Source organism: Gymnodraco acuticeps, unplaced genomic scaffold, assembly GCF_902827175.1.
Source record: "Gymnodraco acuticeps unplaced genomic scaffold, fGymAcu1.1, whole genome shotgun sequence".
Taxonomy (NCBI): domain Eukaryota; kingdom Metazoa; phylum Chordata; class Actinopteri; order Perciformes; family Bathydraconidae; genus Gymnodraco; species Gymnodraco acuticeps.
The window spans coordinates 1-25000 of NW_022992229.1; the positions used below are offsets into that span (position 1 = coordinate 1).

A 25000-nucleotide genomic window follows, 5' to 3' on the forward strand; every position below is an offset into this window, starting at 1 on the left:
GTTTGTTGATCCCAGTTTAAGATTTTCAATATTTGACATTATTATTTTCCAACATTCCTTTTTCCTGAATATCAGGTCTAACAATGTGGGTTTTTTTTTTTTTTCTTTCTAGGAGTAGTAGATGGGATACTCCTAAATGGCATTTTTTGAGCTTTTTATCCCTGTATGGTGGAGATAGGGTCTCAAACATTATACCACCTGCTTGTTGCTCTCTGTCAAACGGTAGTCTGACAGGAAAGTATTTTGGTCGCGGTACGCCCGTGGGTCTGGGCTAAGCTGACCAGGGCGGGCAGAAGCTCCGGATTTTGCTTCTGTGTATCCCCCCTGTGTGGTTGGCTCCGAGTCATTAAAAACTGCGTTCTAACCTCGTCCGCCATTTATTTTTGTTTGTTTGTTTTAAAAAACAACACAAAAATGTATTTAAAGGGTTCAAGTTCACTCTTTTATACACATGCAAGTTCCTAGGCTTTACTCTCGACGGGTGATCAGTCCGACTATACCGTCACTTGGTTCTAAGTTCTCTTTCTGGATTCAGTTAGTACATGCGGGTACCTCAGCTAAGAGTTTTATTTACCGAGCTTCGAATTTTTTAAACAGCATAGGTACCTTTAGACCTATGTTTATCTTTATTAAATCTCCTATTAACTCTTCCCCACGTTATGTTTTAACGCAAAAGTTCAAAACCGCAGCTCTTGGTCAAGTCCTACCTATAAGTTTCAAAGTAATTGGACAAGTACTGAGCAGTGCTCCTACGGCTGACTTCACTTTAGCCACCTAAACCTGTGTTAAAGGGACCACAGGCTTCTTAATTTGACTAGGGGAAAATGAACCTTCTTTAGCTTCTTTAATCAGACAGCTATATCCGATATAATATAACCCTCAGTCCGGTGCAATAGTATTAACTTAAATTACTACACTTTCAGGTTTAATTATATATATTCTAGGATTTGGGGTAGGTATTTTAACAAGACTTTCAGCCTGTATTTCGCTGATTTGTATTCATCGACTTTTTTCACTAGGTCGTTTTGGTTCTTGTATTTTGACTCTGTAAAAGTATTATTTTTCACAGAGCCCCACGTTGGGCGCCATGTTTAGAGTATTGAGAGGTCCTGTTAATTTATTCCGGCAAATTATTCTGACCTCCTAATTGACCTTTCCGAAGATTATTGAGTCTATGTAAGGTTGCTGCTTGGCTCAGATCCACCAACGTCAGCAAGATCTCACCTCTACTAACTTCCCGAAGAACCAAGGTTCAATTAACTGCTGTTTCAATTCAGACAACTCTTTTTTAATCTGTTTAAGCGATCCCGAAGGATTTTGATATCAGTAAATGGAGTGTGCTCCTACCTAAGTGTGTGTGGCAGGGTGCAATCTTACCTTTGACGCAGGAGAGGAGGGCACAGGTGTCTTTTAAAGGATCCCAATCCAACAGGTGGGATTCAGTTTATTTGAAGAAAAATAGGTCCAAACTAATACAGGGTTTTTACCTTCTCTCTTTACAACATTATAATCATCCTAACAAAAAAACCGTGCTGTGATCATGTTCAAATGAAACTTTAATTCACAGTCTTACATTTATTACCAAATGTTTTAATTTCAACTGCCCATTTCAGTTGTGACATTTTAAAATTCTCCCGATAGAATTTAGAGGTATTTCCTCGTAAAAAGACCGGTGACAATAAAAAGCGCATTCAACTTTTCATTCACCCATTTATTCACATCAGTTTTCATACACTTTTCCGACACAGACGGCGGATTAACACTCAAAAACCCATTCCTATCCGCAAAATTCGAAGGAAGGTCCTTACAGGTCGCGGTATTTATAATTTTCAAACACTTTTTCCGACACAGACGGCGGATTAACACTCAAAAACCCATTCCTGTCCGCAAATTTCGGGGGACCAGATTTTCCCCACAGGTCGCGGTATTTATAAAGGTTCACACACTTTCTCTCATCAAATCATTCCACTCAGCCAACAACCAATACATTCGAGAGATATTTACCCCGTCTAGAAGGACCTTACCGAGAGCTATTAACCCAGCTCTGAAGCACACAGCCTACCCGGAGAGAGTCTACCAGGGGTCACCCCCCCTCTCTCGCGCTCTCTCAAAAAAACCAGTCTCTTTATGCTAAAAAAAACTGGATCCTAAACCCAAAAAAACAAACTCCTCCTCTTACACCCCAATTCAGTTGAAAACCGCGCATGCGCATAATGTACAAGGCTGAACATGTCCCAACATGTTCCACAGCTGTTATGGGATAAGACACCCTTTCATATGAGGTAAAAAGGACATGAACTCTCTTTGGCCTCTTAATGTTTTTCCCCTTAGTGTGAAGCCCCCCCCCCCCCTCTCTCTGGACTGCTGCCAGAGGAGAGGAAGAAAACTCAACCTAAACAACCCACTTGGTTTTGTTTATACTGTAACTATAGAAAACCTAAAATATGAAGCATTTTCATTGTGGGTTATACAAGAATATAATTGATTATATTTGATTATAACTAACTTTCGTTTTTAAGTATTAAACATACTATGAAAACTCACAACAATGTACAGTATCATTGTTGTAAAATAGTTTAAAAAAAAACGTAAGGCAATTTGTGTTTGGTAATGATGTCAGAGAAGAATCATGGCAGATGATTTCTGTGTTGTAACAATGCCTTTTGGCAATACATCTCATCCCGTTGGAAAGCCTGTTTTCTTATCTTCCAATGGAACCACATTTGTGAGGAACATGCATTTGTGGGATGAGCAGCAGAGCTGAGTGTGTGGGGTGCGCCCATGAAAAATGTGACAAATCTCCTCTGCCAATCAACAGCTGTTTTTCTGTTGACTCTTGTTTGGTGGATTCAGGGCGTCCATGAGAAGGGGAATTTCTAAAACTAACCTTGGATGATGGGAAGGTAGACCAAAAGCTTTAGGAATCCAAAGTACAACATATAATAAGTACCCTGTATCAAGATTGATGCAAAACAAGTGACCTTTGACCTTTTTAGAGAGGTTTAGCAAATGGGGTCATTTGGGTGGAAATGGGCGTATTTGCCGTTTCTCTGGAACCCATTGGTCGATTTTGATGATTGATATCTCTTTTTAACCGTTAGAGCCAATAGAATCGAAGGGGAATTTCCACATACACGTTACCATTGAGAAATGAGAGCTATGTGCACGCAGTTTGCCCAAACCTACCTTCCGCTCTGAAAACTTAGAACTAGTTTTATTGCTGATGGATTATCAGAAATAATTTCAAAGTGACACATTGGATTAACCCAGTGGTTCTCAAACTGTTTCTGTCAGGCCCCCCCTTTGGAGAAAAAAACAAGTCGGGGCCCCCAACACAAATAGTCAGGCTCAGTGGCGGCGCCAGATATTTCTTTTGGGGGTGCTGTGGGGTAGCTGATGTTTCATAGAGGGTGCTCAAACATTTAGGGTTTCCCATTAATGCACCGGGCGCTACAGAGGAATGTTCTACTGCAACACTCCCCACGCAAATACACAGTGTGACAGTTACAATGAAGGCTCGCCGCATATACAGTAGGCAGGCCCGGTCCCAGAACAAAATGACTCATCTGCAGTGGCGGTTCTAGAACATTTTACATGGGGGGGCAAAGGGGGGGCAAGAGGTCATGCCAGGGTGGCATGGGAGGGCGGACAGTACGTGGTATGTTATACTGTATATAACCTATGTATTGTTAATTCATGCCCTAACACAAGTGTTCTTAATGCACAAGAGAAACAAGGTGTTCAGACAAACAATCGGGTGCCCTTTGAGTCCCCCAAGCTTACCTCAACCATTTTAAATGAAAGGAAACTACAACATGTATTTTAAAGCAATTAATTAGTGGAACAGGTTGTTTTGCATTACAATGTCAAACTAAATATATATTTTGTTTTTAAAAAATGGGTTTTCTTAGTATTAGACAGACATATTTGCATGTCCTCACTAAGCATTATTACATATTAATTTAATATTAAACAAATCAAAATGGCCAATTATCCCAAAATGTTGCTGCTAATATAATCACATGCTTGTCAACTTTAACTGATCAAAAATAAATTCTGAACAAATACTTGAATTATCTATGAAATTGCAATATTGTCCCTCAGTTTGTTTCAATCCCGTCACGCCATACCATTTACCCTCCTATTAAAATAATGGATCAGTCCATGTGTGGATCAGTCCATCTGTGATCTGCATTGAGGGAATTACATCACAGAAGTGTCAGTTTCTTCTCTTACCTATATTTCAGTTTTTGTATTTTCAGATTAAGATTGACAAACTCAACATTTCAACTTATAATTAAGTACACAAATGACATCACCCATCTCTTCAGAGAGCTACAGGTGACCTGTGCAGCAACACATTTCAATCAATATTTGTCAATACTAAGAGCTGCTAGATTGTGCTGCTGTGATGGAATATGTAAGGAGAATAAGAACATACCATGTGGTCCAGCTGGAGTTTCATCTGCCTCCTGATCCCTGCCTCTGGCCCTCTTTCTGACACTTCATCTTTATTCCTCACATACATTTCTTCTTCTTCACTAATGTCTTCATCTCCTCCTCCTGCTCTGACCCTCCTGGTCTCTTCATCTCCTCCTCTTCCTCCTGCTCTGACCCTCCTGGTCTCTTCATCTCCTCCTCTTCCTCCTGCTCTGACCCTCCTGGTCTCTTCATCTCCTCCTCTTCCTCCTGCTCTGACCCTCCTGGTCTCGTTAGTGGAAAGTCAGCTCTGTCAACACTGACACAATCTGTACATTACAACGCTCTGTTTGTACATATGCCTTGAACTGTATCTGTCTGCTTTGTGAATATGTATTTTAGTTTAGTTTTTATAGTTTTTATATATGCTTTTATATAAGTATCTCTGTTGAATGTTGTTTTACTGATTGTTTTTACCTGTTATATGAAATGAATTTTTGTTTTTAGGATGACTTTTAACATCTGTCCAGGGACTACAGACGAAAAATAGCCTGTTGGCTAACTCTGGCGCATTTACAGAAATGTCAATCAATGTGCACTGTCCCTGCCAAATAAATATATATTTAATTAATTTTTTTATTCAGTGAACTCTCTTTTCCTTTTCCTCTTTCTGTTCGTCCTGATCACTTCTCATATGTCTTTGTGTTGTTGTTGAATCACTCCTATACTCTGGCCTGCAAGAGTCTACTTGTGAAAAGCACTGGTACAAATGCTTGTATAACTTTACACGTTAGGGCCATGTAGCCTAGCTAATATGTAGCATATCATATAACATCAGAAAGTATTGATCAAGCGCACACAGGCAGCTGTGTTTGGATCCAGTTTTTACAGTAAAGGATGTATCCTGGTTTCATTGATCTGGCCTCATGGCTGTGATGTGTAGTTTACGTGGATGTAATAGTAGGCTACCACGTAGTTTAGCAAAGTGATCGATCTCCCAGCTAACGCTGTCTGCGTAGTATTTTGTAACGTCCCAAACAGCGCCCGTCTGTTAAACGCTATCGATTCAAACGGCAGCGTTTTATTAATATTTAGTTTCAAGCTATCGTCCTTAGTAAAAACAAAACTAGTGGAAAGGGAAATGCTCCCAGGGGAAGCTGATCCATAGGTGCTGGGACAGCTCGCTCCCTCTCTGCAGCGGTGTGAGCCGCGGTCTGTGTGAATGCCGCTCCGCAGTTTAATGCAGGGCCGTAGCTGCGTTTTTAACGGGCCTAAAATTATATTTAAAATGATTCACTTTTAACTAATGTAATGCTTGTTTTGTTGCTTGAGAAGCTTGTGGAAATAGTGTAGGTTTGTTTTAGTACAGTTTTAGGGAAACAAAAGTTAGGGGGGCAGCTGGGGGGGCAAGGCTCCACAGTGGGGGGGGCAGCTGCCCCCTTGCTCCCCCGTAGATCCGCCCCTGCTCATCTGAGATTAGAGAGGGTGCAGTGGTAAAGTGCTATTTTTATAAGTGGTGAGTGGACCGAACACCCTCTAGGGGGGTCCTCACCTCCTCTAGGGGGGTCCTCACCTCCTCTAGGGGGGTCCTCACCTCCTCTAGGAGGGTCCTCACCTCCTCTAGGGGGGTCCTCACCTCCTCTAGGGGGGTCCTCATCCCTCATGAAGTTAAAAGCATCAATCTGGTGCACTTTGAGAGCAAAGTGAAGAGATCTATGGATACATCTCTCAGCGCCCATATGAAACAGAACTGTAAACAGATTTACTTTTTCTCTATGGATATTTTACAAATCACTCCCCTTTCAAGACCGAAATGTCTACATGCAGAAGATGGCATCTTTTTACAGGAATATTCCAGCCTATCTCTGTTTTGAAACCATGAGCTGCAAAATGAGCGCCTTACCCCACTGTACAGGCGAGTTGGGTACTTTTTTTAATATACCTGGACAGGCTCTGTTTTGCGAGGTCCTCTGGCACATGCGGGCCGCTGAGGGGTGGCGGTGTTTGGGGCAACGAAGACGGCTGCTCCGCCTCCGTGGGCGAGGCGGGCAAAGCCGGTGAGTCGGGCGGGAGAACTGCGGGTAACGTAACGTAACGGGTCCCCATGATCTGAACTGTTATTACCTGCAGTAGATGCAGTGTTACTGCTGGCGATAAGGGCTGGTTGTTTTAACCATTTTCTGCTGTGTAAGCACCTTGCAGATGACGAACGCACAGCGGCACAGGTCACGCACACCTGACATAATAACGTTACTTACCATTTAAATTGACCAAATAAATGCAGCAGACAATGTTATTTAACCACAATTACAATATATTTTATTTCAACTATATTCTTTTTTATTATTTCTACTATTATTATTATATATGTAATTTTTTATTTCACTTTTCAAATGAGGGTGCATAACGACTCAACTGAGGGTGCAATGCATCCTTATGCACCCCCGTAGAACCGGGCCTGACAGTAGGTGTAAGCAGGGGTAAAGTGCTATTTTTATAGGAGAAGACTCTCCTCCACTTTGTTGTTGAAAAAACTCTTTATATCCGTTAGGCGCACCCCTCTCTCTCTCTCTCCTCTCCTCTCTCTATCTCTCTCTCTCTATCTCTCTCGCTCTCTCTCTCTCTCTCTCTCTCTCTATCTCTCTCTCTCTCTCTCTCTCTCTCTCTCTCTCTCTCTCTCTCTCTCTCTCTCTCTCTCTCTCTCTCTCTCTCTCTCTCTCTCCACAGAGCGAGCTTTAATGAAACAGAGACCAAGACGTAATAAAACTGTATATGTATATGTATATGATACTGTACTAATAAGTACTGTATCATATTATTTTCGAATCAAACATTTTTCCTCCTGGTCTCCCCCCCCTGTCATGCCCAGAGATGGGGTCGTTACTAATTTTTTTAATAATATATTACATATTACTCTAAAAAAAAGTTAGATATTACACTACTTCGTTACTCTCTAAGTAAAGTAACTCGTTACTTTACTCGCCGAGCACGTACGAACTGCGTATGCGTGAGTGGCAATAACTCTCCTTACCAGCAGGCGGCGGTAGTGTGTATTTGTCATTCAAAACAGGCAACAACCGGAAGACATGGGCCCTTTCTCATTTCTCTAACTCCTCTCCTCCTATCCTCGAGACTTAGTCCCGCCCACAGGAGATGCGAGCGGAGGAGTCAAGGAGGGGAACCGAGGAGAGAGGAGGGGAAGCAGCAGGCGGTTAGAGAAATGAGAACTCCTCTCCTCTGAGCGGTCATTTTAAAGAGACGTCCATTAATGATGACAGGAGGCACAGAGGGTTCATGACCACTTCTATATTTACTTTGATTCATTCACAGTGCGGGTATAATGAGACAATAACAGGCTACAGATGAGGACACACACACAACACACCACACACACACACACAACACACACACAACACACACACCACACACAACACACACAACACACACACACACACCACACACACACCACACACACACACACACACACACACACACACACACACACACACACACACACACACACACACACACACACACACACACACACCACACACACACACACTCACACACACACAACAGCTCCTAAAGCATATCAGGCTACAGATGTTGTGTATTTTATTATGTGAAGCACTAAATGGTTAAAAAAAAGATCGACTCTTTGATTGTATATCTACTAAACTAAAGCATACATACAAATACAGAGAGTAATGTAGGCCTGTTATACTGAGTGATATATATTATACACACTGCTCTGCTTTCTGCACGGACCTCACAGCTGTTCTCACTGTAAACATCGCGTTGCGATCCCCTTCAGTGACAGACAGCTGGTTCCTCTCCTTGGTCCACTGGCTCTGCATCAGTGAGAAAACCCTCTCAACATTTGCATTGTGAGAGGAAAGTGCAAAGACAAACTGTGCAATCTTCAGTAGTTCTGAGTAACATGCTTCTGGTCCACTTCTGGAGCACCTGCAGGCCACTGAACTCCTCATCCCCTTTCTGTGAATCTCTTCAGATTGGTGACCTGGTCAAAACACTTGACATCATCAATGACCACCCCCTTCTCTCCTAGGAACGTGATGCAGGCCTCCACATCATTCCACTCTGGTGGCTCACTCAGATCCATCCACGTGAATGTGGAGAACTCTTCCATGGGAGTCATCCACTTCTCCAGATACTCCAGACATGTACTGTACAGGCCTTGCACATCAGCACAGAACTGGTCATATTCCTTACCAAGTCCATCACTACGCTTTTGTGCCAGTAGTCCCTTAACTTTAAGGGACATGAAGTTGTTGCTCTTGCGTTCAAGAAGAATGGTGTGGATGCTGTTCATTATTTTCTTTACCTCCATAATGGAGTTCTCCTCCTTTTCCATGTCTTGAATGTGGGTGTGGAACGCAGACATGAGTGAGTGCATGTGCCAGAGGTAGATCTCACTGAATTCGTTTTCAAAACACTTCTTGATCACTATGGGTGGTTTTTGCTGAGACAGAAAGAATGCCTTTAAGGCTGGAAACATCTGTATCATCCTCTCAATGCCTGGGAACAATGACAGCCACCTTGTCTTGCTGTGAGAAAGCATCCTTCTGTATTCAACGTCAACACAATCACAGTACTCCTTCAGGCTCTCAGTGCGCACAGTGTAAATGTGGAAGTACTGGTCGATTTTGAACATGATATTCTCAAGTTCAATATCTATTGTGTCTGCCCCATGATGAACACAAGTATTCAATAAGTGTGCTGGGCAACCCACACCGATCAGAGTGTTCTTCTGCAGCAACCTCTTCAAATTTGCAAACACATTCTTTCCCCTTCATCACGTCGGATTCTTCCAAAGTTTGTGTTGCAATTGTCGCCATACATGCAATGCATTTTTCAGACAAATTGTTTTTTGCTAATGTTTCAATGAGATAATGGTTTCTGCTGTCTCATTTGGTGTGTCTTTAACCTCGATTCATTTTGTTTGCATGCCACCCCTCTTCCAGTCAAAGTACTGGATTGGGAATATTTTCACTGCTCCGTGGTTACTCCCGTAGAAACACCACAGTACTGGATTTCTTTGAGTGCTTCATGTGCGACATCAATCGAGGGGGGCGCTATAACACCATTGACAATGGCTTCGGTTTTAGTGCGCGCACTACTGAATTTATTGGCAGTGTCAGAGTCTGGAAATGCTTTTTTTAGCAAGGCACTTGTGCAATCCATAGATCTGTAGCGGTTGTGATGTTTCACAGTGTGAAATGCAAACGCACCCTCCGCTGCATTTACAGCATCCTCTGTTTTGCCTGGTCTAACAAAGAAGTCTGTCAACTTTGCCGACAAACTCTCACCTTGCACAGCTTTCCTGTTTGTCTGTGTCCATGTGCGCTTTAAGATCGCCTTTATTGGACACACACACGTATGTGCAAGCTTTGCACACGGTGCACTCCGCCTCCCATTTGTTCCGACCGGGTCGGTACATTTGGAATTTCTTCTGCAATTCATCTGTAAAAGTACATTTGCGCTTTGGCATTGTGAATGTGAGCTGCGGTCCGCTCTGTCCCCTTCCTCTGTGTGTCAGCGTAGTTGTAGAGCCGCCCACAAAGCTTCACACTCAGGGATTACGTCACACACGCAACAGAGTACCGTAGTATTCTGTGCAATGCGCCAGTCAATTTAAGTACATGCAAACGGTCCGCGAAACCCGGACATTTTCATGAATTTATAACCCCCCCCCCCGGACGACCCGGACAGGGCGTGAAAAGAGGACATGTCCGGGCAAAAGAGGACGTTTGGTCATCCTAAACTACACCATTGTTTGGTTTCCATGGTAGCACGTCCCTTTAGTAGTGCGCAACTGAAAGTCTGAGAGGGTGAGGAAGATATATCACAGAAAACTGAACAAGAATGGACAACTCCACCCTCTGCTCACTCCTTTCCTGTAAAATACAGGTCCAGCCCACACATATGCTCCACCAAGGATGGATGGTGCTACAAGCAAGGCAGTGCACTTACAACTACAATAAGCACGTTAATGTTAATCTAATACAGCTCCGGCGATCCACTACCAGCACCCCCCCCCCGCGGTTTTGAAATGCTCCAGATTTCTGAGGTCTCAATGTTGGCAAGTATGGTTGTACATGAAACCACTTTGTAATATATAAATATGTATATGTTGAAGCCTGTTATGATCAATTGTGATTAAAACTTTATCTAAAAAGTAAAGCTGATGATGGATTACTGTGGTGGAGTTAAAATAACAATAGCCTATTTATTTTTTAAATGTGATGGAGTAAAAGGATAGTAACTGTGATTATTCATGTTAGCCCACAAGTAACTAAAACAATTGCAAGTGCAATAAGAAGCTACAGGAACGTTAATCTACGTCGGTCATATTAACTTTATTTAATACAACATTTACGGTAGAAGTTTTTACATCATACAGCCCATGTAGTAGGGCTGTGCAATTAATCGTATTTTAATCGCAATTACGATTTTGGCTTGCAACGATTACGAAAACAACGTAATCGAAATAAAACGATTATTATTTTTATTTTTAAAAAAAAATGTAATTATTATTATTTTTTTAATTGTTTTTTCAGTTGAATTATACTTAAAGTTCAGGGTAATCAACTCTTAACATACGGTTTTTTTCAATAAATGGATGTTTTCAAAGTAAATGGATAATCGTTTTTAATAATCGTGATCAATTATTGACCAAAATAATCGTGATAATGATTTTTGCCATAATCGCACAGCCCTACCATGTAGTATAATATTTTACCAATGATGAATTACAGCAAACATGTGCATTATTACAGCTCCGTGGGCTCACTGGCAGTAAGGCGATATGGGTCCGTTGTTATTGTGCATCCATGGGTAAAGAGAAACTCATGTAGCACTGGACACGTAACATGAACGTGCCGGGCGGCTCCGTCCCGTGGGTTAGATGCGCGTTCATAATGCAGAGGGAAATAACTCTCAGAATCACGTTATTAGCACATTTTTACAACTTGAGGAACGAATGTTTTTAATAAGGGCTATACAAACGTTCATACTGGGTAGTTTATTTAGTTTTTCAATGGGAAAAAGTCTTCCGGGCCCAGCAACCTAAAGGAAGTGTAGTACCGCCTGTAGTGGATATTTGTCAACAACACCAAAGTTTCAAAAGGCCACTGAGGCACCAGTTAGCAGATCTTACGCAGATCAGGAGCCGGTAATTAATCCATTGTCCAGACAAGGCATCGACGTTTTTGTTGTATTTATTAGCTTCACCTTGCGGGAATAATACAGCAAAAGGTGTTTAAATGTTTACTCAGCCCTGACACTGGTAGAAAACCAGAGACCTTCCCCAAACTAACAAAACGTACACTTACCTTTTTTTAATTAGGTTTTCTCGTTATCGGTCTTTTTATTCAGACAACAACAACGGAAAAACGGCTTTGGTTTCCCGTTTTTTCGTTTTAAATAAAAAACGAAAAAACGGAAAAAGGCTGGTATTTCCGTTTTTTGGCTTTTGTTTATAACGAAAAATCAAACTGACAAAAAGTACACGGACCCTATCAGGTCTCAATCATACTTTAAGTATAATACAGGTCTCAATCATACTTTAAGTATAATACAGGTCTCAATCATACTTTAAGTATAATAGGAAAGCATCCAACCGGAAAGTGTATACACTGCAGCCAGCCAGAAACTGTTGAGCATGTTTTACTGCTTTGCAGGAAATATAGTACTCAGAGAAATGTGCTTTTCCAGACACTGAAGAAAGCAACATTCCATGACTTGTCGCTATCAGGGCTGTTAGGGAAAACATCAGGCAATATATATTGTGAGATTATTAAGTTTCTAAGAGAAATTGATACATTTAAAATAATCTAGAGTTTTGGTTCTTTGTTTTGTTTGTTTTGTTTCTTGTTTTCTGCATAGTCTCTTGTCCACACTCCAGTCCAGTTGGTGGCGGTAATGCGCCTACAAGTTGGTTTGCCAACCGCCAATAAACACGGAAGAAGAAGAAGAAGAAGAAGAAGAAGAAGAAGAAGAAGAAGAAGAAGAAGAAGAAGAAGAAGAAGAAGAGGTGGTGAGTGGATTAAACCTCTTAGTTTACAGTTAATCACGAATCAGAAGTTATTTTATTTAACACAACAGCTGTAATCTTCAGTCTAACAGCTACAGTCTGAAAGCTAACAGCTAAAGGCTAACAGCTACAGTCTGAAAGCTATCGGCTAACAGCTACAGTTATTATTCCAGTTCGGCTCTGGGGGAGTAACAGTTGATTTGTAATGCTCAGCTGACTTTATGTTAGTTATTTATTACACCAGTTGTGTTTAAGACGGTTTGAGTTGTTGTGTTGGTGCTCTTTACCATAGATATGGTTTTAAATATATGCTAACTAGCTTATTAGCATCGCCATTCGCCGTGACGTAGCATTTTTCCCATTGAAATGAATGGGGTTCTTCAGTTAGCAGCTAACGCTAAGCTAAGCGACGGTTTAGCTCATTAGATAAATAGATATACTTTATTTAAATAATGATTTATCTTAAACTGGGAAATGAATGTGTCACAGCAGAAGTGTTTTCAGGCATTACACGAGTTAAACATATTTAAAAGATGCAATAAGATATAATACAAATGAAGCATTAGCAGCAAGTATACACACAGGACACATATCACTAGAGTATCTAAAGAATACACAATATACAGAAAATACTGTATACATGGAGTACATTAAACAGTCTCACTAGCTAATGTTTGCTTTCTGTGTTAACTTAGTGATAGTTACACACGGATAGCGCTATAACAGTGGTTCAAACAACCATTAATGTCACTTTCTATGTGAATAAAGTCATTTTAATGAAATAAAAGTGAACAAACTGTGAGCTGTAAGTTAGAATGTAAGTTGCTACACAGATTATGATGAATTATATCTAAATATTTGTATTATATTAATAATAATTTACACAGAAAACCAACTTTTTATCGTAATGGTTAAAGTAATGTGCATGTAACGTTAATAACTATCTGACCTTTCTATCATGTTCTCCTCTGCTTAGCTTCACATTGACTAAATGGATCAATTTGGAACATGTTTACGTCACAGCAGCATAGATAAGACAAGGCACTGCACATGGTGTGATAAAACACTACATATAAGCATCTAGAAATAGAACATATCATTGAATAAACTCTTTGAATTCCTCCTCTTCACTGCTGACAGTTTATGATGAATTATATCTAAATATTTGTATTATATTAATAATGAAGCAGCTCTGTGGTCTTCATCAGGACAGCTGATGAGCAGCATGGAGGAGAAGAAAGAGACCCCTGGAGCTCAGGTCAGTGTGCACTTCATCACAATATATTCCTAATTCCAGCGTTTCCGCCAGGCGGGCGTCTTGCCTTCATTTGACGCCCTTATTCAGCTCGGAACGCCCTATACAGACATAAATAAAGCAGCGACTGTATTCACCATGACACGGACAGTCTGTGGTTTGTACTTGTTTAACTTCTGTCTAGTTTCTAAACAGATATGAGGAGCTGTGAGCTCTGAGGGCTAACAGCTAACGGCTGATGTTGGTTTTGTGGTTCACATTATCACTACCCGATCTGCAGCCCTGCCCTATCTGCAGTGCGCATGTGCGAGAAGGTCCGCCATATTTGACAACTCCATACGGCAACTCTAATAGGACATTTGACATCTAGACGGCTGCCCGATTTGCATCGTTCATGCGCGAGTCATAAACTCTCAAATATCTTTATTAAAATATGTTGTTATTTGAAATAAAATGAAGGACATTCACAGTTAATGTAATTAGATATAAATTATGAATGCCATACATATTGCATACATTCAGTCAATATTTCTTCAGTATGTATGATGGCTGTCTAACAGAAGTTACATCCATTTCTCACTTATTCTGACAATGTACTTAACCCAATAAAATGACCCAATAAAAGGAGTTGTTCAATAATAGTGAAGTCACGTTGTAATAACAATAACTCATCTCTCTCGTTCAGATTAATATTGTCGGGTTTTTTGAGTGTTCTTTTTCTGCTTTGCCAAACGCCACTGTGTCAAATGTCCTATTAGAGTTGCCGTATGGAGTTGTCAAATATGGCGGACCATCTCGCACATGCGCACTGCAGATAGGGCAGGGCTGCAGATCGGGTAGTGACACACATTGAAGATGACGTCGCGGCTCCGCCTACACTGCGTTACTATAGTTACTGCTAGGGTGGTAAGTTTCCGGAAAGTTTTCTCTGGCCGGACATTTTTTTGTGCTTGAAACGAACCGGATTCCGGAGCTAAGAGGCTGCTCCGCTTCAGTTGCCCCTTTCACACCAGCGCTTTTTCAGCTCCGGCTCGGAGCTGGAGCCTTAAATGCGCCGTTTTTTCCTGTTCACACCGCAGCGGCGCCGGCTCTTAGCTCCGGAATCCGGTAACTTCCAGCTCCAAAAAATTGTCGGTCTAGAGGCAAGAGCTTCGGAGCTAAGAGGTGGCGTCGCTTACGTCTCTCTTACGTCGAGGCGTGCAGCAAACTAAACCCACCTCCCCTGAACATGGGTCGACTGTCATGCCTGCCTACAAGCAGTAGTGCTTATAAACAGGGCTGCACATAACTGGTGCGCATGCGGCATCAGGGCCGGCCCGTAGCACTGGCATAATAGATGTTCGCCTAGGGCGCCAGATCTGTGGAGGCGCTGCGCTGGCAGCTCTGGGAGGCCTTGATGTAACAATATTCATAATTAAGTAAATGTAACACCCTTTTCACCCCGGTTACACGTTTCATTTGCCCTGTACGATGGGCGTTGTAAGTGATGAAAATGGGGGATGTTGGTTTATCTGGCGCCCGCAGCTCACAGCCAAAATGCGAGTGAGCGAGGGAGAGAGAAGGGCGCACCGCCCGGTACCGGCGCTGTTGTTATTAGCATCTGGTGCTAGCTGCTTTAACGGATATAAGAAGAAGATGTTTCTACAATAATGTGGAGGGAGAGTCCTCTCCAGTCAGACTGAGAGGCTGATACTACAGCTCAGTGAGGTAAGGACTCTGAGTGTTTAGATAGTTCACTTTAGTCTAAGTTCAAACGGTTTGGTCACAATTTATGTAAACACATATTTCCAAGGCACTCCTTTATAATTATTGGGATAAACAGGTTTAAAATCATTCCAATGTATACTATAGGACAGTAACCAAAAATATCCTTTAAAACTGGAGAGATAAAAAAAAGTGCATAAATAAATGTTAAGGTAAAATAAAATATGAACAACAAAAATAAAATAAGTTAAATTAATTTGTTATTGGTTATGGTAGGTTATTGGTTATGTTCACATACTTATTTGATTACATCCACTTGTCTAAGATGACAACAGAGACTTTCGACCCAAACCCAGCTGTTGACTTGTGGATGCAAGCAGCTAATCGCAGACTCAACCAGAGAGGAAGAAGTAGGCCTACATCATTAGCTACCATGTCTGACAGAGAGGAAGACAGTGAGGAGAACAGTCAGGAGGGTAGTGATGACAGCTTGTAGGATTACTGGTCGTGCTAATGTTGTCTTGTGTTCACCTCTGCATGTGTGTTCTGTGTTCACTTCTGCATGTGTGTTCAGTGTTCACCTCTGCATGTGTGTTCTGTGTTCACTTCTGCATGTGTGTTCTGTGTTCACCTCTGCATGTGTGTTCTGTGTTCACCTCTGCATGTGTGTTCTGTGTTCACCTCTGCATGTGTGTTCAGTGTTCACCTCTGTGTGTGTGTTCTGTGTTCACCTCTGCATGTGTGTTCAGTGTTCACCTCTACATGTGTGTTCTGTGTTCACCTCTGTGTGTGTGTTCAGTGTTCACCTCTGCATGTGTGTTCTGTGTTCACCTCTGTGTGTGTGTTCAGTGTTCACCTCTGCGTGTGTGTTCTGTGTTCACCTCTGCATGTGTGTTCAGTGTTCACCTCTACATGTGTGTTCAGTGTTCACCTCTGCATGTGTGTTCTGTGTTCACCTCTGCATGTGTGTTCAGTGTTCACCTCTGCATGTGTGTTCTGTGTTCACCTCTGCATGTGTGTTCTGTGTTCACCTCTGCATGTGTGTTCAGTGCCGTGTGTCTGGCAAATAAAGTCAAGACCCCTCAAAAGTTACCGTTTATTTCATTTTAAGGATGAGCAACATCTCCAGGTGCTCCTTTGAGAACCAGGGCAAAAAAGTGATGTGCACCCCTGCTTATAAACACACTTTATAAAGTCAGGCAACACTAACCAGGCTTCGTGTGATTCTGTTTATTTGTACCTTACTTTGACCATCCGTTCACTGTTATTGATCATTGTGGAGAGAGGCAGACGTGTTGTTTTGTATTATAGCAGCTATCGGATGGAATCAATACATGGGCTGCACAGGTTGTCGTGTCCGACTATCACAAGTAGAATCATAATAAAAATGCGCCGGTAAAATGTGCCTGTAGAAAACGGTTTATGCCACAATAGGATAGCAATAGCAAGTAGTCAGTTTAGCTTCGGTTGCTATGCTAACATCACCCATTTTATACCAGAGAAACTTTCATAACAGCGTTGTGATACCAAACAGCGTCACTTCAGACTGACACACATTCACTTAGGCTAAGGGGAACTGGGGATATGTATCAGCTGCTTGTGTGAGTCGGACAGTGAATACTTTAGAGCGGCCGCTGCAGTGTGAGCTAACCGGGAGCTAACGGAGGAGAATAAACTCCCGTGGAAGAGCAGCCAACACTGCAGCGGTCGGTAAATGCTGCAGAAACACATTAATAAACAATGAACCACGGCACTCTGGAGCAAAGCATAAGGTTGGAGAAGTCGTTATTAATTTATTCTGGCTTCGTGTGATTAAAAGCAACACGATCATCGACCCGACGCAGTTCCCCGTTGTTGTTGTTGTGAGCGCCGTAATGCCGTTGGGGAGCAAATCAGCGATGTAAATGGTGACGTCATGACGCAGCAGCGGCAGCACCAGTCGGGTGCTGGGCGGTGTGAACAGAACGGGGGCAGAAAAGGGAAACCGGAGCTGAACCAGAAAAGCTCTAGCTCGGAGCTAGAAAGGGAAAAGCGCTGGTGTGAAAGCCGCAAGTGTGAACAGGAAAACCCGGTGCTTTTCAAGCTCCAGCTCCGAACCGGCCCTGAAACACCGTTGGTGTGAATGAGGTGTGAAGTAGATCTGAGGCCATGCAAGGAAAACCATCTTGAAAAACCCTGTTGGAATAATATCAAGGCAGCAGGAGGAGGATTTCAGAAGTTGAATAATGTCCTCTAGGTTTTTATCATTAATCTGATGGAACTGTGTCATGGTGTTTGTATTGATTTTAGGTGGACACAGAGACAACACATCTGCTGTACCTGATGCAGAGGCACTGACTGCTGGTCTGATTTTCTGAATGGGGGGGGGGATACTGACACTGGGGGGTTAGTTAGTCTGTCCACGGTAGCAAATAAGGCACGTGCATTGTTTTTGTTTTTGGTAATGATGTCAGAGAAGAAAGACTGTCGTGCAATTTACAATTCCAAATGATAAAAGCCAAGTCTCTCTTTATAGATTTCAAAGTGAACCTGGAGATTTATTTTTCTCCACCTGCGTTCAGCTTTTCGACACTCTCTTTTTGCTGTTCTCACGGTCATGGCCTTTCTCCATGGAGATCTTTTCTTCCCAGTCACTTCCTTTACCTTAGTTATTTTTGAATTTAAATAATCTATTAGCTCATTTACTGAGATGTTATAGACAGCAGTTCAGTAAAGTCATCAAAAGAAGCTAAAAGAAGCTAAGAGCACAGCTGAACTCCCGCAGCCCTGGGGGGCCCTACATTGGTTGTGATGGCAGATGACAGGGTTTGGTCAAGTTGCTCTCTACTGGTGAGGAAAGCGGCATACCACTAAATCAGGTATGGATTTACTTCCATTTTTGACACCAAGATGTCTGCTTGTATTGTGTTGCTGCTGAGAAGTCTAGGAAGAGGGCTCTTGCATAGGTGTGACGTTTATCTAAATGTTTAGTGATGATGTGAACCAGAGTAGCAGCAGTACCACCCCCTTGCTTATAGGCAAATTGGTATGGATCAAGTATGTCTTGTCCGTCACAATAGGTTTAGCTGAAGAGGTCATTCCTGTCACGGTTCTCATGGTGTCCCACACTTTTTTGGGGTCTTTGGCTTTAAAAGCATTTCCCAAAAGCTCTCTGTGTGTTTTGATTCCCTCAATTTGACTTTCAGTTCTTTCTCTGTCTGTTCAAGTGCTCCATAGTCTTTGTTTTATGTCCTTAGTCACATATGATTTATTACTTTCTTTTCTGGTTCCCTTGAGTTTGGTCTTATACACTGGTATCATATTCACAACACTATGATCAGAGTTCAGTATTGGTGGTCTGTATTTAGACACATAGGCTCCTTTATCATTAACAAAGCATTTGTCCAGGATATTGTCTTTCCTGCTGTGATCCCTAACATACTGCTGGAACCCAGGTAACACAGTCTCCAGGCGACATTGCTTCATGTCCCCGAGCACTATTGCCGGTGCATCGGGGTGGCTGAGTTGCAGCTCGTGAACACAGTGTCCTCTGCCGCTGGGAGGCACGTAAACAACAAACAGTCAAATACACCCGGATTCTCTAGTCAGATAAAAGGGTCTTAACGTCATGCCGAGAATTTCTACGTTGGGATTGCAGGTTTTACATTTGACTGAGTATGATCGGCACCACAGATCATTAATATACACACAAATACCACCTCCTCTGGTTTTCCCCGAGTTCGCATCCCTGTCTGCTCGAACAAGGGTGAGTCCGGGTACTTCAAAGAGAGATTCAGGCATCGTAGATTGAAGCCAACTTTCTGTGAAACATAATAAAGAGGCCTCGAGAAATTCATGACAGTACCTTGTGTATGTCCTTAGTGTGTCCACGTTGTTGCTCAATGAGCGCAGGTTTGTGAGAATGATGGATGGAAGTGGTGGCCGGCTGAATCTCCGCCGTATTCTGAACGCCTCCCCTCCTTCCTCGTCTCTTTTTCCTGGTGTTTCTAAGCGGCTCCCGAGGGATTTCATCCAATAACGAAGAGCACAGATGGCTTGGTGTATTCGTAGGAGGCCGATAGCATTGTAGCCCTAGCATTGCCTCGCGTCTGTAGCAGCGTAGAGGCCGGGGCTCCTCACCATACCTGTTCGTGCTGTCACTCAGGTGGGTCTTGGAAAGTTGAATGGTCAGACATGGTCTGCAGAAGGCAAACGTAATCCACAGGATCAAAACCATGGTCTCTCAAAATGACGTTTCATACAGACACAACAAAGTTTAGACAAAAAAACAAAACACAAGAGGAACGGAGCATACTGAGACTCGCAGTGACAGGATGCCGTCTCCCTCTGTCTCCTGTATACCAGAGGTGGGAGTAAGTCATACATGTGCAAGTCTCAAGTTACTGGGGTGAGAGTCAAGCAAGTCAAGTCCTACGAAATCCTGATGAATAACCCCAGTTTAAATCAGTTAAAAGACAGTGGTTATGAAACTAGAGTTTTATTTTCAACATTAACAACAATGGAGAGTGGGGCTCTGAAAACATACAACAGGTGATAGGGGGAATAATTTGTGTGTGTGTGTGTGTGTGTGTCATGAATACATAGGTCACGTTACTGCCTCCTGGTGCTGCAGAGATTTCATGAAGTGAAGGAGGTTTTTCTTCTATGAAGCAGCAGATACTGTGAGAGTCACAGACATGAATACATAGGTCAAGGCAGACTGGTTCACAGACTCTCCTGTTTTTCCGATCCGGTGCTTGAACAAATAACTCTACACCCCTGGCCGAAATGTCCCTAAAATGAAGTCCGAGTTTGAAATCTATCTCAAATAATGTATGTATTTCCCCACATAAGCATAACAGTCTGCAATGAAACGGCTGTCTCCTGTGCGCTCCACTTCCTACTTTCTCCTGCGAACGAGAAGAGACTTTCTCTCTCTTTTTTTTCTTTCATTGCCCTCTAGGTGCTTCGTACAAATGCAAATGGAAATATTCTATTTTAAAAAGTAAAGTCCTTTCGAGTCATCTGTCTCAAGCCTAAGTCTCAAGTCATGAATACCAAGTCAAAGTCAAGTCGAGTCTTTTATCAATGTTAGTCAAGCAAGTCTCAAGTCAAAAAATAGGCAAGTCATGTGACTCGAGTCAAGTCATGTGACTCGAGTCCCCCACCTCTAATAATAATAATAATGCATTTTATTTATGGGCGCCTTTCAAAGCTCTCAAGGACACCTTACAGAGCATAATTTAAAACAATCAACAAAGAAGAGCACACAGTAATACAAGACTTAAAAAAAATACTTAAATAACAGAGACTTAAAAAACAGAGACTTAAAAACAACAATCAGTTTAGCAGAGATTAAGAAATAGAATACGCCAGTTTAAAAAGGTGTGTTTTCAGGCTGGATTTGAAGGGTGGGAGGGAGTCCATATTGCGGATGTCTTGTGGGAGAGAGTTCCAGAGACGGGGGGCAGAGTGGCTGAAGGCTCGTGACCCCATGGTGATCAGGCGGGCAGAAGGTACAGTGAGTTGGAAGGCAGAGGAGGATCGGAGAGTACGAGAGGGAGTGTAGATGTGAAGGAGCTCAGAGAGATATGGAGGGGCAAGAGTGTGAAGGGCCTTGAAGGTGAGGAACAACACTTTGAAGTCTATGCGGTGCTTAACGGGGAGCCAATGTTGTTAGAGAACCGGAGTGATATGATTAATGAAAGGAGTTCTGGTGATGATACGGGCGACTGAGTTTTGGACCTGTTGGAGCTTACGTAGGGATTTCTGAGGAAGACCAGAGAGGATGGAGTTGCAATAATCGATACGGGACGTAACGAGGGCGTGGACGAGGATGGCGGTGCTGTTGGGTGTGAGTGACGGGCGGAGGCGGTTAATATTGCGGAGGTGGAAGTAGGCAGATCGAGTGATGTTGTTGATGTGAGCTTCAAATGATAAGGTGCTGTCAAGGATGACACCCAGACTCTTAACTTGGGGGGAGGGTGAGACTGTGGAATTGTCAATAGTGAGGAAGAATTTGTCAGTTTTAGCCAGAGTGGACTTGGAGCCAACTAGGAGAAACTCGGTTTTATCACTGTTGAGTTTTAAGAAGTTGGATGAGAACCAGTAAGCAGTCGGAAAGGGCAGTGGGGGGGAGAGTGGAAGTGGGTTTGGTGGAAAAATAGAGCTGGGTGTCATCCGCGTAGCAGTGAAATTGGATTGCGTATTTTCTGAAGATATGGCCGAGAGGTAGGAGGTAGATGATAAATAGGAGGGGGCCCAAGACAGAACCCTGAGGAACACCAGTGAAGACTGGATGGGACTGTGATTTGAAGTGTTTGAGTTGGACAAAGTGAGTATGGCCGGAGAGGAAAGATCTAAACCAGGTGTGGGATGTGCCAGTGATACCAATGGAAGATAATCTGTCAAGGAGGATTTGGTGTGAGATGGTGTCAAAGGCTGCAGTCAGGTCAAGGAGGATGAGTATCGATAAGAACCCAGAGTCAGCTGCTACTAGGAGATCGTTTGTGATTTTAACCATGGCCGTCTCTGTACTGTGTGAGGAGCGGAAGCCACACTGAAATTCTTCAAAAAGATTATTGTTGTTCAGATGAGTGTGGACTTGGGCTGCAACTGTTTTTTCGAGTATCTTGGAGACAAATGGTAAATTAGAGATTGGGCGGAAATTATTCAAGTTGTTGGGGTCCGCACCAGGTTTCTTGAGAATAGGGGTTATTGCACCTGTTTTGAGGGATGAGGGGACGAGACCAGAGGTAAGGGAGGAGTGAATTATCTCGGTAATTAAAGCGGAGAGAGAAGGTAGACATGCTTTAACTAGGTGGGTAGGAAGGGGGTCAAGCTGGCAGGTGGATGATTTTGATTTCCGAATGAGATTTGATATTTCAGCGACAGTGGGAAGTTCGAAGCTGGATAGTGGGGAGGAGAAGGGAGCATACGGAGTTGAGTGAAGTGATGTATAGCTGGAGGAGGTCAGTTGCTGGTGAATATTTTTGATTTTGGCATTGAAAAAGGTCATGAAGGTGTTACATTGAGAGGTTGAGTACAGGTGGGGTGCAAGAGAGGCCGGTGGCTGTAGAATGCTGTTGACTGTAGAGAACAGAGTTCTGGTGTTTCCTTCACCTAACCTAATTAAATTGGCATAGTATGCTGTTTTAGCAGAGGAAAGAGCATCCTTATAGGCAAGTATGTGGCTGTTGTACATGTCCTTGTGCACTACAAGGCCAGTTTTGGTGTACAGGCGTTCAAGACGACGACCTCTGGTATATACTTTGGTTAGAATATTGCTGTATTACTGTATCAAATATAATAAAGACAAACAGTTGTTAAGTAGTATTTTGTTAACTCAAGGTTTATATTAAGTGAGTTTTTATTGTGTTAACTTGTGTATTTATGCTTTTTAGATTGACTTTCTCTCTTTCTCTGTCCGTCTGTTCTAGAAACCGAAAGGAAGAGAGAGACGTCACAGCTGTCAGCAATGTGACAAATCCTTTACAGCATCTGGACATTTAAAGAGCCACCTGCGTATTCACACAGGACAAAAACCGTACAGCTGTGAAGAGTGTGGGAAAACTTTCACTCAATCAGGTGCTCTCAAAACACATCAACGTATTCATACAGGAGAAAAACCTTACAGCTGTGAAGAGTGTGGAAAAACTTTCACTACATCAGGTGCTCTCAAATCACATCAATGTATTCATACTGGAGAAAAACCTTACAGCTGTGAAGAGTGTGGGAAAACTTTCACTACATCAGGTGCTCTAGAATCACATCACCGTATTCATACTGGAGAAAAACCTTACAGCTGTGAAGAGTGTGGGAAAACTTTCACTACATCAGGTGCTCTAGAATCACATCACCGTATTCATACTGGAGAAAAACCATACAGCTGTGAAGAGTGTGGGACAACTTTCACTACATCAGGTGCTCTAGAATCACATCACCGTATTCATACTGGAGAAAAACCTTACAGCTGTGAAGAGTGTGGGACAACTTTCACTACATTAGGTGCTCTCAAATCACATCAACATATTAATACTGGAGAAAAACCTTACAGCTGTGAAGAGTGTGGGACAACTTTCACTAGATCAGATCATCTCAAAAGACATCAAGTATTCATACTGGAGAAAAACCTTACTGGTGTGAAGAGTGTGGGAAAACTTTCACTACATCAGGTGCTCTCAAAACACATCAAGTATTCATACTGGAGAAAAACCTTACAGCTGTGAAGAGTGTGGGAAAACTTTCACTACATCAGGTGCTCTAGAATCACATCACCTTATTCATACTGGAGAAAAACCATACAGCTGTGAAGAGTGTGGGACAACTTTCACTACATCAGGTGCGCTAGAATCACATCACCGTATTCATACTGGAGAAAAACCTTACAGCTGTGAAGAGTGTGGGACAACTTTCACTAGATCAGGTGCTCTCAAAAGACATCAACGTATTCATACTGGAGAAAAACCTTACTGGTGTGAAGAGTGTGGGAAAACTTTCACTCAATCAAGTGCTCTAGTATCACATCACCGTATTCATACTGGAGAAAAACCTTACTGGTGTGAAGAGTGTGGGACAACTTTCACTACATCAGGTGCTCTAGAATCACATCACCGTATTCACACTGGAGAAAAACCTTACTGGTGTGAAGAGTGTGGGAAAACTTTCACTACATCAAGTGCTCTCAAATCACATCTTCGTGTTCACTCAGGAGAAAAACCATAGTGGGTTTAAGAGTGTAGGAGCCGCAATTAAGCATATTTTGTTTTTTTCACAGTTTACAATAAACAATTCCCATCTATTGGCCTTGTGTTGGGTAATCCTTTTTTCCATTACAGATCCCATCCCAACAGCGCCATCTGTTGACGTAACGTCAGAATTGACAGGCATAATGTTCACTGTTCCTTTAAAGTGGACCTATCATGCTATATTTGAATAATATAGTGTAGGACCAAACCTATATAAGGCATATTTATACTTTTTATTTGTCAAAATACCAAACAAATCATGCATTTTAGCCATTCCTCATTTCGCTCAATTTAACACTGTCTTTGCATGGGCTGATTCTGTGAGAACAGCGCCATCTGTTGACGTAACGTCAGAATTGACAAGGCATAATGTTCACTGTTCCTTTAAGTTTCGTTTTCTGTCCGTCTGCCGATAGCGCGCTGTTTTATTGCTTTACATACCAAGATTTAAGTACAATAGAGGCTTCTCAATACTCAAATTTCCCCTCCTCGACTGCTCGACTCCTCGGTCCTCCGGTAGTGACCCGGAAATGAATTTCAGCGCGCCATTTTGAAGGACGTCTCATTTCTCTAAATGCACACCGAGCGTCGAGGAGGCTCTCTGGCGGAGCTCTAACCGAGGATACACTAATGGTTCCTCCACGGCTCCTCCACGGATGCATTTCCGGGAACGGTGGAGCACGGCCGGACTTATCTCAGCCAATGACAGCTATGCATGCATCCCCTGGATATTATTTTAGAAACTGCTTTCATCGTGTCGCGATCTTTCCAGAGAAAACAGCTGTAAGGTCCATGCAGAAAGCAGAGCAGTGTGTATAATATATATCACTCAGTATAACA

The 25000-nt window shown here is 42.5% G+C and overlaps 1 protein-coding gene across 1 annotated transcript; it reads left to right on the top strand.

Annotated features, from left to right (window-relative positions):
- Window positions 1-12687: 12687 nt before the first annotated feature.
- On the top strand, window positions 12688-24215 carry LOC117539792 (zinc finger protein 658B-like). Its single transcript, XM_034206117.1, has 3 exons — window positions 12688-13733; window positions 22853-23523; window positions 23606-24215. The coding sequence occupies exons 1-3, from the start codon at window positions 13692-13694 to the stop codon at window positions 24135-24137; spliced, it is 1245 nt and encodes a 414-aa protein (XP_034062008.1). The 5' UTR covers window positions 12688-13691; the 3' UTR covers window positions 24138-24215.
- Window positions 24216-25000: the final 785 nt, after the last annotated feature.